Source organism: Phycodurus eques, chromosome 21 (genome assembly GCF_024500275.1).
Source record: "Phycodurus eques isolate BA_2022a chromosome 21, UOR_Pequ_1.1, whole genome shotgun sequence".
NCBI lineage: Eukaryota > Metazoa > Chordata > Actinopteri > Syngnathiformes > Syngnathidae > Phycodurus > Phycodurus eques.
Window position 1 is genome coordinate 13,418,011 of NC_084545.1, and position 14,172 is coordinate 13,432,182.

Below are 14,172 nucleotides of genomic sequence, written 5' to 3' on the forward strand. Positions count from 1 at the left end.
AAGTCAACGTGTCCACTTTCGATTTCTCTTTTTGTATATTTTGCCACAATTGCTGTATAATTTCTTGTCTTTGGCTTTGTTCATCAGCAGGTTGTGACTCTGTGGTTAACTAATTCACGCACAGCCACGTAGATGAAGGCTGTTTAATAAAACATTTCCACTTGAGTCCTAACAGGCCTGGCTCCCCCCTTACAAGTCATACTTTCATTTATTCATGAATTCATGCAATCATCCCCACATTTTCCCCAAAGCACCAAGCTCCTTGGAAACTGTCTGTCATGTGTCTTGAGGGACCCAGTTGGAGCCAAGAGAGAGAGAGGGATTACAGAGGACGAGATAAAGGAGGAACACACACACACACACACACAGACACACACTTTTTGGCTGGCACACACAAAATCTCTCGTATGATGTCATTGTCTTTTGGTCACCTGACTGCAATGCTCCAAAGGGCCCTGTGGGCTTAGTGAAGCATAGCAGATCCATGTTTCTTGAGCAGGCAGATGTGTGTGCGATAGTGTGTGTCAGACCTGAATTTGGCCAGCGTGACACAGTGGCAGACGCGATGTCCTTGTCCCAGAAAACACTGCAGCCTCTGCTCTATTTTGTTCCTCCTCGCACCTTCCGAAGAACACATCTGTGGCTGCAACCTGATTGCAATCATGCGCCGACATTACTAACCTTTTAAGAAAGGCAGCGTTGAGCGTGTCAAGACTGTTGACCTACATTTGTTGCCTCTACCTTAAGGCTTTAAGGCTATGTTTGTGTATACAATTGTAGTTCTAAAATCTATTTTGTAGTGTTAAAAAAAAAATCTGTATTCGTACCAGCATTTTAAAAAATGTTATTGAAAAAGAAACATTTATTTAAAAAAAATAAATATAATTGTCTGGCTATCATGTGCATGCCAAAGCAACAGGTGGCATTGTCGTTTGTAGTTTAGGATAATTGTAGCATGTCTGAAAATGAAAAATAAAAAAGAAACACATGAACAAATCCATAAAGAATGCAGTCAACAACTAACATATAAAGTGCTTAACTTTATTCGACCCTTCAGAACAACTTGGGTTGCATGTAGACAAAAGCCCAAAATCCGTTTTTAATATGCTGATGTGTCTATTTTAGTAAATACGGTGTCTTTCCTGTTTGTGAACCCGTGACTCAAGAGCGTTTGTGAGGAAAGTACAAAAAAAAAAAAAAGGCTGCTGAGCGCTAAGTGATGGCAAATGCCATGGAAACGCACACAGAAAGGTTCAAGCCCTCGATTGGTGCCACATAGCAGCTAGCCTTAGCCTCATCATCCTCTTTGTCCTCGTTTCCCAGACTGTCAAACAAGCACACACAAGCAATTATCTTTTTTTATTCTCTCACTCATGCCTAATTTTACTCACTTGCAACGTTTTGTTTATGCCTAGTTTGACTTTTTTCGTCTTTTGTTTTATCAATATAAAGTGGTGCTATACAATAACAACAATAATAAGGACACAGTATAAATCAGAATTTTTTTTTTCTCCTCAGGGGGAACAATCAAAAGTTCTTCTTATTATAACTAGGAATGTTGTTTAATTTCATTAAGGGAACTCATACTGTAACTGTAGGCCTTTTTTTTCTATTGTAATGACACAACTGCAAGCATTTCCCTCCTATGAATATTTATTCATAACTCTATTCTGAAACTTTGATAGCGTTTGAGTCTGTGTTCTCAGTTGTGAACCTATTTTAAGATTAACATTAAGGTACATGTAAATATGTAAATACATTCAGCATGGTTTCCCTCAAACCTAAGTATTCATTTCCTGTGTGTTTTTCTGCAGGCTTTTTGTTCCAAAAGTGTCAGTTGCTTGCATGATGTGCGAGTTTGGTGTCACCAGAAGAGACATGGTGACTTTTTTTTTTTTTTTTTTTTTTTTTTTTTGGGCAGCTTTGGTTTTATGTAAAATGACAAAACTCACCATGGTAATATAACATAGCATGTGTCATCTTTTGTCTCAATCTGTTCCTGCCTGACTTTATCATTACTCAGCTTGTCTGACTGTCCTTCCCCCCTTATTAGTTCATTGTCACCCACTTTGTCACCAGTACACGCAGTTGTTAACATTTTTAAATATGCAAATGCTGTTCAGACTCATTTATAAGACATTTGGTTAATTTGCCAGTAAAGAAATATATGTTTTTATTGCTTGTGTCCGCACTTGATTGTATCAGCATGTAAACAGTGTGAAAATACACAGGCTGTTAATGACAGCTTGTGTGCAGAATAGCCAAGGCACAAAATTACATTTCAATGCGTCACAAATATCTACTAAATCTTAAGGACTGCTCCTAGGATATAAATAGAAGGCTATGACAAAAAAGTGATTAAAAATATTTTTCCGTAAAATGCCAGCTGTAAAATCCGTCTCTAGTGTCGAGTGCAGTCTCCATTATGGCCTAGAGCCCGGTGGCCTGTCCTCAGTCGCAGGTAGTTTTCAAAGTTTTTGTTTGTCACATCAACGTGAGCGACAAGCTCCAACTTTTGTAACCTCACAAAATGCAACCAAATGCTTTGTCCCGGACACTTCTACAAGGTTCATGTCACTAAAAGTATGTGCCTCTAAATGTCATGTTAGCAGATGTACAGCTGAGCAAGTAAATGAGATTTCTGTTAGCTTGAATCACAAGGAGGTTTTTAAAAGGCAAATATTTATATCGATGAAATTAACTGATTCTTGTAAATGAATTCATTGATTAATTTTTATGTGCAGGCGTGCTATGGAACCTGTCATCATGTGATGCTCTCAAGATGCCAATCATCCAGGATGCACTGGCTGTGCTGACCAACAGCGTCATCATCCCTCACTCTAACTGGGACTCCTCCCCCAATCACCATGACGACCGCAAGCTCCAGCTTCATACTTCCCAGGTGCTGCGTAATGCTACTGGCTGCCTCAGGTAAAAGCACCTTGGACGTTGCATGAAATTGACATTCACATGTATGTAGACATGAAATCGAAATACACATGCATGTAGACATGCTAATTGTAACAACTGGGTCACGAGCTTTCCATGTCGTCTGTGTTTACACTTGATGCCTCAGAAACACCCTTTGCAAATCACCATTTGATTTTATTGATTCCCTGCAGTCATAATATAGCAGCATGCATAATTCACCATGGTTTTATTAGCTTTGGAACTGCAGTTCTCCATTGTTCAAATTTAGAGTACAGGCCATGTTTCAATTGCAGTGAGTGCATACTACTTGTTATAGACTGATATATTTTCACTTTACATTTCTTGTAGTAAATCATTTAAAAATCAATTAGTCGAATAACTGTACATGTGGATTTTGTTGTTTTTGTTTTAATGTTGTTCGTTTTAACAAGGCTATGCTATGTGTACTCAGCTGGTCTTGGCGCAAATGAGGCAAAATTCGATGCATCCAACCAATCATATATACTGTGTGTGCGCGTGCATGTGTATGTGTGTGCGTGTGCGTGCGTATATATAGATTGAGGCAAATTTATGGTGGTATGATTGGCTTGCCAATTACGAACTTTGACCCCAACCGTGCTCACTGGAACGTTCAGAAGCTTCGATGTGCACCTGTAACCAATGCCATCGTTATGTTTTGCAACAATTAGTATGCGATGGTCTTGAGACAGCTCTCTGCTCTTACCCATCATGAGATGTGTCTTGACTCACACCTTGGCAATGAGACCTTTTTGTAGGCCATCAATTAGGACTGAACCAGCTGATATTCATTTGCACTGAGAAGGGGCCGGATTGCTATTTGATTATTGCGAGATTTTAAGTGTTGTCTCGGCTTTCCATGCCTTTTTGCATCTCCCTTTCTTCATGTGTGTAATAGTTGTTCCCTGTGTCATTTCACATTTTTACACACAACTTCATTTCTGAGCTTATTTGTTCTACTTTCTTTATATGTATGGAATACTTTGGTTGTTCCCAACATCTGGTGAAATTATCAGGTCAATAGAACCTTTGGAAGTACATTTAGTGAGACAAATGGTGAAGTGTTAAATACTATATATATACTATATGTGCATATATATATATATATATATATTATATTACTTTTTGGCCTGCCAATTCATCATCCAGTTCTGAGAAGAACTAATAAAATGCATAGTGCAGTCATTAATTTTTGCACTGGCCAATTGAGGACATTTTGTTCAGTGTCCATCCGTGATGTATTGCACTGACTTCTGAATGATTTCTACTTCTAATGGTTTAATTATGTGTACGTATAATCTGCACAGCAGCATGATGGATGAGTGGTTCACACATCCACCACACAGTTTTGAAGTTGGCTGTTTGAATCCGGGCTCTGGCCTGACTGTGAGGAGTTTGCATATTCACCCCATGCTTGTGTGGGTTTTCTCCAAGTGTTCCAACTTCCTCTATATACACATTCCAAAAACGTAATTCTTCGGTCAATTGAATTGTCCTTACGTGTGAATGTGTTTATTATACTGTGTGTACTCTGTGACTGGCTGGCCACCAGACCATGGTGTATCCCACCCCTCGCCTTACGTCAGCTGGCATAGACTGCTCCTGCTCAGATGCAACCCTAGTGAGAATAAGCACTATAGAAAATGAATGCATGGATGGATGGTTGTAATCAGAATTATGATGTTTTTTGTTTTTTTTTACTTCAGTGTTGCAGACATTTTTGGAACATTGGTACATTCAGGAATTTTGTTTGTGCTCCATGCATATATTCACAAAAGCGAAGCAATTGTTTGTGAACACTTGAAACTTTGGTCCTTGACTCCAGATGGTTACCATAGCAACAACACTTACACGTATACAAGTTCTCGCCATTTCAAGACTTTCTCTTTGATGCATTAGGCTGATAAAAGATGCTTCTGGCTTGTTGAACCTTGACATCATGAAACGACATCATGCAGAAAGCTGCTGAGTCTACCGTAGCTTTAAAGGTGACATTTCACAACCTAAAGCAATTTGATCTTTGAATACGTCAAATGTGAAAAGCAATATTTGCTTTGTAAACAACATTCAGCAATAGTGCATTCAGCCATTGCATTTGAAATCCATTCATCCATCCATTTTCTACAGCTTATCCGAGGTCGGGTCGCGGGGGCAGTAGCTTTAGCAGGGACTCCCAGACTTGCCACATTTGAAATGGAATGACTAAATGACAGTGTTTTTTAAAAAAATAAAATAAAATTTAAACATACTATTAACAAGACGTTTTCCATTCCTTGTTTATGATTAACAATGAATATTCCAATTTCCCGAGAACATTATTTATTCATAATATGGGCACATGTTCACAAAAAAAAAAATCCTCCGAAGGCAGTGGTTAGATTTTCGATACTCAAAATATCTCACGTCCACTTTGCTTTCTCCCCATGCGTTGTTTCCTAAATCAACCACCTGCATCTTGAACATTAATCCTCACTCCACTCACTCCTGTCAAGCTTCTTCCCCAGCATTTGCGCATTTGTCAAAAGGATTTTAAGACTGGCAGTGATAATTTCCCGTTTTTGTTTGTGCTTGGTGAGAAATGTGTGTGCTGCAACGTTTTTGTATGCACCTGTGCAATCAACATGCCAAATATTCATCATTCGTAAAGCTTCATTTTGTTTCTGATGTATTTTAACATATTACTCAGAAAAAGAACACCCACACACTGTTCAGATAAATGCTGTTGGATGAAAAACAATCCCACATGTACTTCTGTATGTTTATTCTAGCTAAATATAATACTAACTCTAAGAAGTAAAACAATGTTTGAGAGTTCAATGAGTTTTGTATGTATCTACATAGCGTACAGTTTTCACAAACTACATTCAATATTCTTCAAAAACATTCTCCAGAACATGACATGACTTAAATTATGTATATTTACAGTGGCAGCGGACACGTTCCTGCACCATTTAATGAAATCCAATGACATATATTTTTTAAACTGCAGTATATTTGAAATGTATGCATGTGTTTCAGTTAGGTTCGTGTGTGTCCAGGAGCTAATGATACTAACGGACCTATAATTGCCGCACAAATTCACGTATACACACACACACACACACACACACGCACAAAACATACACGTAAGGACTTATCATGCCACACACTTGGTGTTCTGTGAATGCTTTTCAATATCCTCAATAGCCTCCATTCAGTGCTGTTTACCTCCCTCCAGGGTGTTGGTTCACAGCCAAGGCACAGAGACAGGAGGGGGAAAAAATGGATGCTTCCACACTCCACACACCTTTTCTGTCTGCGGTTCTGTTTCTGGGCTTATCGGGATCACGCACACGCACACTCTTCTGTTTGCCTCCACTAAGACAGCCACTCTCATGCAGTCGTAGAATTAATGGCCGGATGAATCGAGACTGAGCGTCGTCACAATGAGCTTGTCATTTTATTGATATTATTGATGTGCTTTGGATTGTGTGTGCGAGCCAACCGGTGATGACCCGCTACTGTCCCCATGCACACAGACGCACGCACGCAGACGCAGTTTGACTAGTGTGTCGAGCCGCCTCACACCAGCTGCTCTCATGTCACTCTGTGGTCATTTGTTCTTTAAGTGACATTAGAAAGCCATCTGACAACCATTTATTGGTGTCCATGTGTTTCTTGTAAACGTTGAATGCTTGCATGAATAATAACACTTGAAAGGTAATCAAAAGGAAACTTTAAATTTCCAGATTAAACAGATACTGTGTCTGTATTTGTCTTCAAATAGCTGGTGCTTGTTCAGTTCTCGTCGAATGGAGGAAATGTCGCGTGTGGGGAGTAGCTGGACCCAAGAGCAGGCGGAGGCAGATGTAAAATGATGCACAGTTCATTGGGGAAAGGTTATGGAGGTGGTCCTGGATGTGTTGGCAGGCGGCGGCGTGGACAGTCGGCTGGCTTGGCGGCAGGAATGACGTGGGTCAGGAACACCGGGGAGCACTGAAAACGAGGAGACACAAGAGTATATACACCGGTGGTGATGAGGCTGATTGAAGACAGGTGCTGGAAACAGAGAGGGGAGGGGGGAGAGAGAGGACACAAAGAGCAATAATGGAACTGCAGGGCAGTATATGACAGGACAGTTACATGGGTCAACTATATGACTAATAAATACTAAATCTCCAGAGGAGACTTTCAAACTGTACATGAATCGTAAATACTATACAAAAATGAATGCGAACATCAGCAAGAATAGTCGGCAGCATCATGCAACAAAACACTGGACCGAAATAATCTATACTGTATAAGCAGTTGAGAATGACAACATATATACACTAGCAGCAGTGGAATGACAGCAATACAGGAATAAATAATATACAAACAGAATGCTATATACTTGAGCTTTTCAGCGCACAATCTCCAAACAAAAGACTGCTTGCTGGGTTGACGTACATACATTCATTATTTTTGCACGTTTTACCAGCTGAGATGTAAACTTTCATCCTTCAGCACCACCTAACAATAACTGATAACGATTCCAAAATCATACTTCCCACGTTTATTTACACGTTAGTCAAGGCTATCTGAACCACTCCAATTTAACCTGAGTCATGATACCTTTCATTTCTCATAACTTTATTGTTCTTTCTTGATACTGTCCTAAAATAATGCCACATATTTGCTGAACTTTTTATATGCCCTACTTTCCCCAAAGGCATTGATCAAATGTTCTTTATTACACTTCAGGTGTGCTTGGAGTGACATGTATTTTTTTAAATCTACATGATGTATAGTCTAAGAAACAGCATGTAATTTATCAGTCTGACACAGCCAAAATAACGACTGTTTGAATTGTGAATGGGATGCTTCATCATGTTCTGTCATTCTTCTCGCTGGGCAATTATATAATGACGCAAGCTAATGAGTTCGACTGAATTAACGATGAGTGACATCCGATGGAACGAGGTGCTAGTCTATAATGGAATAGTTAACGAGTGAAGATTACCAGTTAAACTCCAAGAAATTCACTGGTACGTTATCTCACACACACACACACACACACACACACACACACACACACACACATGTAATTGACAGGCAGCAGATAGGCGCTCTCATTTCCTCTCCCACTGGTGCATTACGCGTGAAACTTTACGTCTGAATTCTGCACAGTGTGAAACCATGCTGGTTTGGGTTTCACATTCCAAATGGAGCATCTCTTGAACTGATGATCCAAGTGGTTGTGGTGACATCTCACCATCTCCACGCCTCCTCATCCTCGAGCACACCCCAACCATGTGCTGTGTGACTCATTTGCAAAGCCAGAGATGTTTTACTCTTTTTTTTTTTTTTCCCCCTCTCTGTTTGTTGTCATATTTTAGATTTTCAAATAATTTCACAGGACGGGGATAGACTGTGCATGTTTTTCAAAGCTAAAGAAGATTGTTTTGTTGTTGTGGTTTTCGTTTTATTGTGGAAAGTTAACCTCATTTTCCAATTGTGTGACAGTTGATCCATCCACTGTCTGTACTGCGTGTCCTCATTGGGGGCGCAGTTGCAAGAAAGAATTTAATAACTACCACACATATATGACGATTATAGCTTTACTGCATTTCAGCAAAATGAGTAACTGTGTTTGTGTAAGTCGTCAACATACTCTCTAAACATGGTGGCAATTATGTTAAATGTATTTTTTTTGTCAGCCTGTCCCATCTTGGGGTAACACATCCGTAACCCCAAGTGTGTTGCTCCATTGTGTTGTAATTTTGTTTTGGTCACCGTAGTTGCAGAAAACCCCACTTCACAAAAGATAAGATGTTTGCAAGGAATTCAGTGCTTTTTGGCAATTTCTGGATATTCTCCCTTGATTTTTAATCAAGAACCCAACTCCATGTGCTGAAGCAGGTTTGAAGCCTTCATTGCCTCATTTGCGAGCAATGTTCCCACATATTACGCAGAGCGTGCCTGGTGTGTGAAAATCACCTGTAGGAATAGACCAGCATTTTAAGTGGAGCTGCTGATATTGTCTCTTAAATGCCGCTTTTTTTTCTTGGAAGAAGTATTTTTCTTCTTTCTCATCATTTGGCCTTTCCCCTTTTCCGAAGAAGCTCTCGAAAGTTGTTTCTGGGCTTATGTTGTTTTTTTTTTTTTTTATCTATCACCTGACCGAGACAAGTGGTTTGACGTGTACAGAAGCACACGCAGATACACCAAAATAAAACTTTTTTCAGACTCTGTTGGTAGTTCAGATTTTTTTTTTTCTTTACAGTCTCACTGTGCGGCCCGGTAACCAAATGACCTACGGAACGGTTTGTGTCCTGGTGGTTGGGGATCAAAAGCTAGCTGGTCTAATGCAAATATTGCAGGAAAACATTCCAATTCACCCTTTAAATGTTTAAAATTCACGTAAGCACCTTTATTAGTCAGAATGAAGTGTTGTCAGTCTTGCGCAATGACTGCAGAGAATTGTCACTTTGAAGCCAGTTATGCAAAGTAAGCTTGTTTGCCTATTAGCATATTCAGAGCTGCTGAAACTGTTTTGACCTTGTCGTGGAAAGCCAGAAGCATCAGACGTTAAGTTTCAATTGAGTTCCTATGTCTTTCTCTCACCTCATTCTCATCACAACAATAAAGGATTGCCCTCATTTCATAGACTAGTCAAAGAGCCGTGAACTCTTTAAAATGCCAGAATGATGAATGGACTCCGCTACATGCCATCAATACATTTCTATTGTCTGTCATAGCTGTTCGGCTATATAACAAACTCCAGGAGCTTTTGACTAATCAGTTTGATAACTATTTTGATGTTTCCCTTATTTGGTTTCTGCTTTCTGCAACCCCATAATGAAGGAATTTCATTACAACTGTAATTAAACAGGGAACTTAATACAAGCAAACTGATGAGACAACGACGAGCACCTGGACAAGACACAAGTGGCTGGAAGGAGCTGATTGGTAGTCACGGAACAGGGCTGACGAGAACAGCTCGATACGAAAACCTAGTGAGCAAGACAAACCATAAACCTTTTCAAAAGACACAGGGGGAAAACATGTCATGACATAAAACGAAACCTAAATCTACTCAAAACTAAGTCAAAAACACGGATCATGACAGGCTTAGTACAGTCTGGACTGGTCACCAGCAAATCGCAGGGCATGTGGAGACAAACAACCATTTACAATATGCTCACATTCACACCTATGAACAATTTAGATTTTTTCCCATCCATCCATTTTCTGTACCACTTATTCCCACTAAGGTCGCAGGTGTGCTCAGGCCTATCTCATCTGACTCTGGGTAAGAGGCGGGGTACACCCTGAACCGGTCGTCACAGAACCGTGAGACAGATGTGCTAGATTTTTCGATTATCCTTCCCATGCATGATTTTGAAATGCGGTACCCGCAAAAAGCCATGCAAGTGGATTTACAGCTTTCTGACGGGCAGGACACAGCAGGTCAGGCTGGGGGAGGCCACCTCATCCACACGCAGCATCAGCACTGGGGCGCCCCAAGGTTGTGTCCTCTCTCCGCTGCTCTTCTCTCTCTACACGAACGACTGCACCTCAGCGAACCCGACTGTCAAACTCCTGAAGTTTGCAGGTGACACCACTGTCATCGGCCTCATCGAGGACGGTGACGAGTCTGCATATCGACAGGAAGCGGAGCGGCCGGAGCTGTGGTGCGGCCGACACAACCTGTAGCTGAACACGCTCAAGACTGTAGAGATGATCGTGGACTTCAGGAGGCATCCTTTGCCACAGCTGCCCCTCACGTTGTCCAGCTGCCTTGTGTCAACCGTCGAGACCTTCAAGTTCCTGGGAATTACAATCTCTCAGGACCTGAAGTGGGCGACCAACATCAACTCCGTCCTCAAAAAGGCCCAGCAGAGGATGTACTTCCTGCGGCTTCTGAGAAAGCTCGGCCTGCCACCGGAGCTGCTGAGGCAGTTCTACACAGCGGTCATCGAATCGGTCCTGTGTTCTTCCATCACAGTCTGGTTTGGTGCTGCTACAAAAAAGGACAAACTCCGACTGCAACGGACAATCAAAACTGCTGAAAGGATTGTCGGTACCCCCCTACCCACCATTGAGGACTTGCACGCTGCCAGAACTAAGACAAGGGCGTGCAAAATCCTCTCGGACCCTCCGCACCCCGGTCACCAGCTCTTCCGGCTCCTTCCCTCAGGTAGGCGCGACCGATCAACGCAAACTAGAACTAGTAGACATTCCAACAGCTTCTTCCCTCTTGCGATCAACTTCTTAAACACCTAACCTATAATTCCATTACAACAAGCTGGCAATTTTTTGACTTGAGTTCGTTGTCACATTTCTGTGGGGCCAATTATGTATGACTCGTACACTCACTGTAGTTGTCTCGCCATGCTGCACTATTTGCATATACTGGCCACTCGTGCCAGAGTAGCATCTGCTCCATTTGCACACTGATTGAGGAGTATCTGTAACATTTGCACAACCAACATTGTCCCAGATGATCGCACTACTCGTCACTTTAAACCGCATATACTCCTTGAAGTCTCGGCGCCCTTTGCACAATGGTCATTGCACCGGACTATTGCAATATTAGTCAACTGCTCTAAGTGCTAGAGGACTCTGCATCTTTTTGCACAATTGTTTTTTGTCAATGTCTTTATGTCTCCAAAGTGTTCTGTAAATTGACTGTCTGTTGTACTAGAGCGGCCTTGTGTGTTTTGGACATACTTGGCAAATAAAGATGATTCTGATTCTGATTCTGATGTCGTTAGATTTCAGCAGTGGCTAGTAACATTGCCTCTCCCTCTAGCCACTTTGGCAGGTTGAGTTTCATGTGAACTATGGCATGTGTTGTGCACGTGACCTAGAAGCCACTCTGGCTTTGATGATGATATTCTTTACTTCGAAGGGCAGTGGCGTGCATTACCCACGACACTGCACAAGTGAGCGACAACGAGGGAGGCCAATAATCACAGGACAAAACTTATGGTGCTTGAATAAATAAACCAACGGTTAGTGAACAATAATAAAATAAACAAGGTAGATAAACAGACATGTCTAATACTACTACTACTAGGGAATAATTAACGTCTGACACCAATAATAAAGTCAATCAATAAGTCAACTACAGGGACTTACACAAAGCTGCTCGCCATGCTGGGGATTTCAGCATCAACTTCCTCAACACTACAATATATTTAATTGTAGTTTTCTCACATGGCATCCAACATAATAAACTGAACTAAATTAACTAAACTAAACACTAAACAACTAAATCAACCAGGCCAATTTAACTAGTGGCCTGTTTGAAATTTGATAAGGACGTTAGATGTAACGTGCAGTGATCAGTAAAATCATGAAAATACAAAAACCCATATGATTACAAGTTTTTGCAAGTGTACTTGCCATATATAGCTGCTCGTGTGCACATGTGCACAAAGGATCTAGTGGCTCGCACCAAAATTCAAACATCCAAAAAACGAGATGAGACTACATCGCTATTCGCAACACACTTGGAGAAACAAGACGGGCTTCAAAATGTCTCTTTTAAAGGTACACTGTGTAACATTTTCAGTTGTTTACTGGCCAAAATAGATGTCTGTGCTTATATATATATTCGGAATTACTGTATGTACGGATCCAAACTATTTATACTGCATGTATTTTTGCCTGGTATGAATCTGACATTCAGCCACCATCTGTCGGAATTGAAGGGCTTCCGTTGGACGCAAGTGAAATATTTCAATTTGAGGCAAACCTGCGAGGCATAGATTGAGATTTATCCAGAATTGGAATGCACCCTTTCAGTTTACATCTCACAGTGACTCAGTCTGCGTGTATCTCGTGTTATCCCGCCACCTCAAAAACTCCCCGTTTCGTGGCACTTTTGGTTTGGCAAAACACACTCTGACCACATAGTCGGCCTGTGTTTCTTACAGGAACGTCAGCTCCTGCAGGTGAGGAGGCGAGACGGAGGATGAGAGAGTGTGACGGCCTGACGGATGCCCTGCTCTACGTCATCCAGACCTCTCTAGGCAGCAGTGAGATTGACAGCAAGGTGCGTCTGTGTTATAATAATAATAATAGCAACAGTGATTATTAACAGTACTTGAGTGACTGCCCAATAAAGAGTTTAAAATGGGTCATATTTTAGTCGTCGTCGCCACAAAGAGTTCATTCATTGAACATTTCCCAGTGCGTGGCGTTCTGTTTGGACCAAGCCTGCACGTACGTGCACTCGTGTCAAAGTATGTGTTGGCCAGTCGATATCACATAAACAATGTTGTGGCTGGCTGGCTTCTCAAGGTCTCCCTGTCTGCCAGACTCCCTAAATGGCCTCCCTTAATCACTGTTTATCCGCCCGCTCCTCTCCACCATCTGACTGCAGCCACCAGAGGAGTGCGGCCGTTGCCTCGCTAACAAAGACTGATTGGCAGGTGGACCCGCTGGCGGTTATTAGCAAAATAGCCATAAATGATGGGCTCTCGCTGTCCTGCGTTGGCGTTTAGACTCGTGTTGTGTTATAAAATGTTCAGAATAATTGGTTTTAATTCACTAGTATTTCATGTACATGGGTAAAAGGAGAATTTATCAGTATACAATAAACTCATTCAACAAATAAAAACATTTGTGTTGCAACATACTGAGAGGTGTTTCCAAATTAGAAATATAAAACCAGTTATACACCAATGCCAACTCCAACCACAATAATGAACATTTTGTTATAATTAATGTCTGAAAGTGTCACATGCACAAAATTAACCATTCATTTCGATGTTTCAAATACAGTATATTAATAAAAATAACAATAAATGATAATAAACATAGTGTTTCTACCAGTGTGAATCATTTTCAATATACGTGTTTGCCATCCCATTACATTTTGATTCTGCTGATGACAACACTGTATGTCCATGCACACATGCAGCAATTTTACAGAATATCTACTGTGTTGAATGTTGTGTTATCAGTTGTACCAATATAAAAGTTAGGCCTACATATCATAGACCTTTGTAACCTGCACAAATGTGTTAAATATATGTACATTGCTTTAACAGAATGTACAGATGTTTAACACTCAGCTAAGAAGACATTAACACCCAGTCATTGAAATGATCTCATACCTTAAAGGTGACAAAACTACAAATTGACATGTAATACCAACTGTTATTGGACAATGCCACATTAGATGTTAAGTACAAAAAAAACATGTCAAACTGTTTATTTATGCCTGAAGATGACCCACAAAAAAAAAAA

At 40.8% G+C, this 14,172-nt stretch overlaps 1 protein-coding gene across 1 annotated transcript in view; it reads left to right on the forward strand.

Moving 5' to 3' along the window:
* The window catches only part of ctnnd2a (catenin (cadherin-associated protein), delta 2a), a 215,704-nt gene that overhangs the window by 163,195 nt on the left and 38,337 nt on the right, over positions 1-14,172 (forward strand). Inside the window, exons 16-18 of the mRNA XM_061666667.1 lie at positions 2,745-2,931; positions 5,526-5,533; positions 12,864-12,973. Coding sequence (XP_061522651.1) covers positions 2,745-2,931; positions 5,526-5,533; positions 12,864-12,973 — 305 coding nt within the window. The remainder of the gene's footprint in view (positions 1-2,744; positions 2,932-5,525; positions 5,534-12,863; positions 12,974-14,172) is intronic.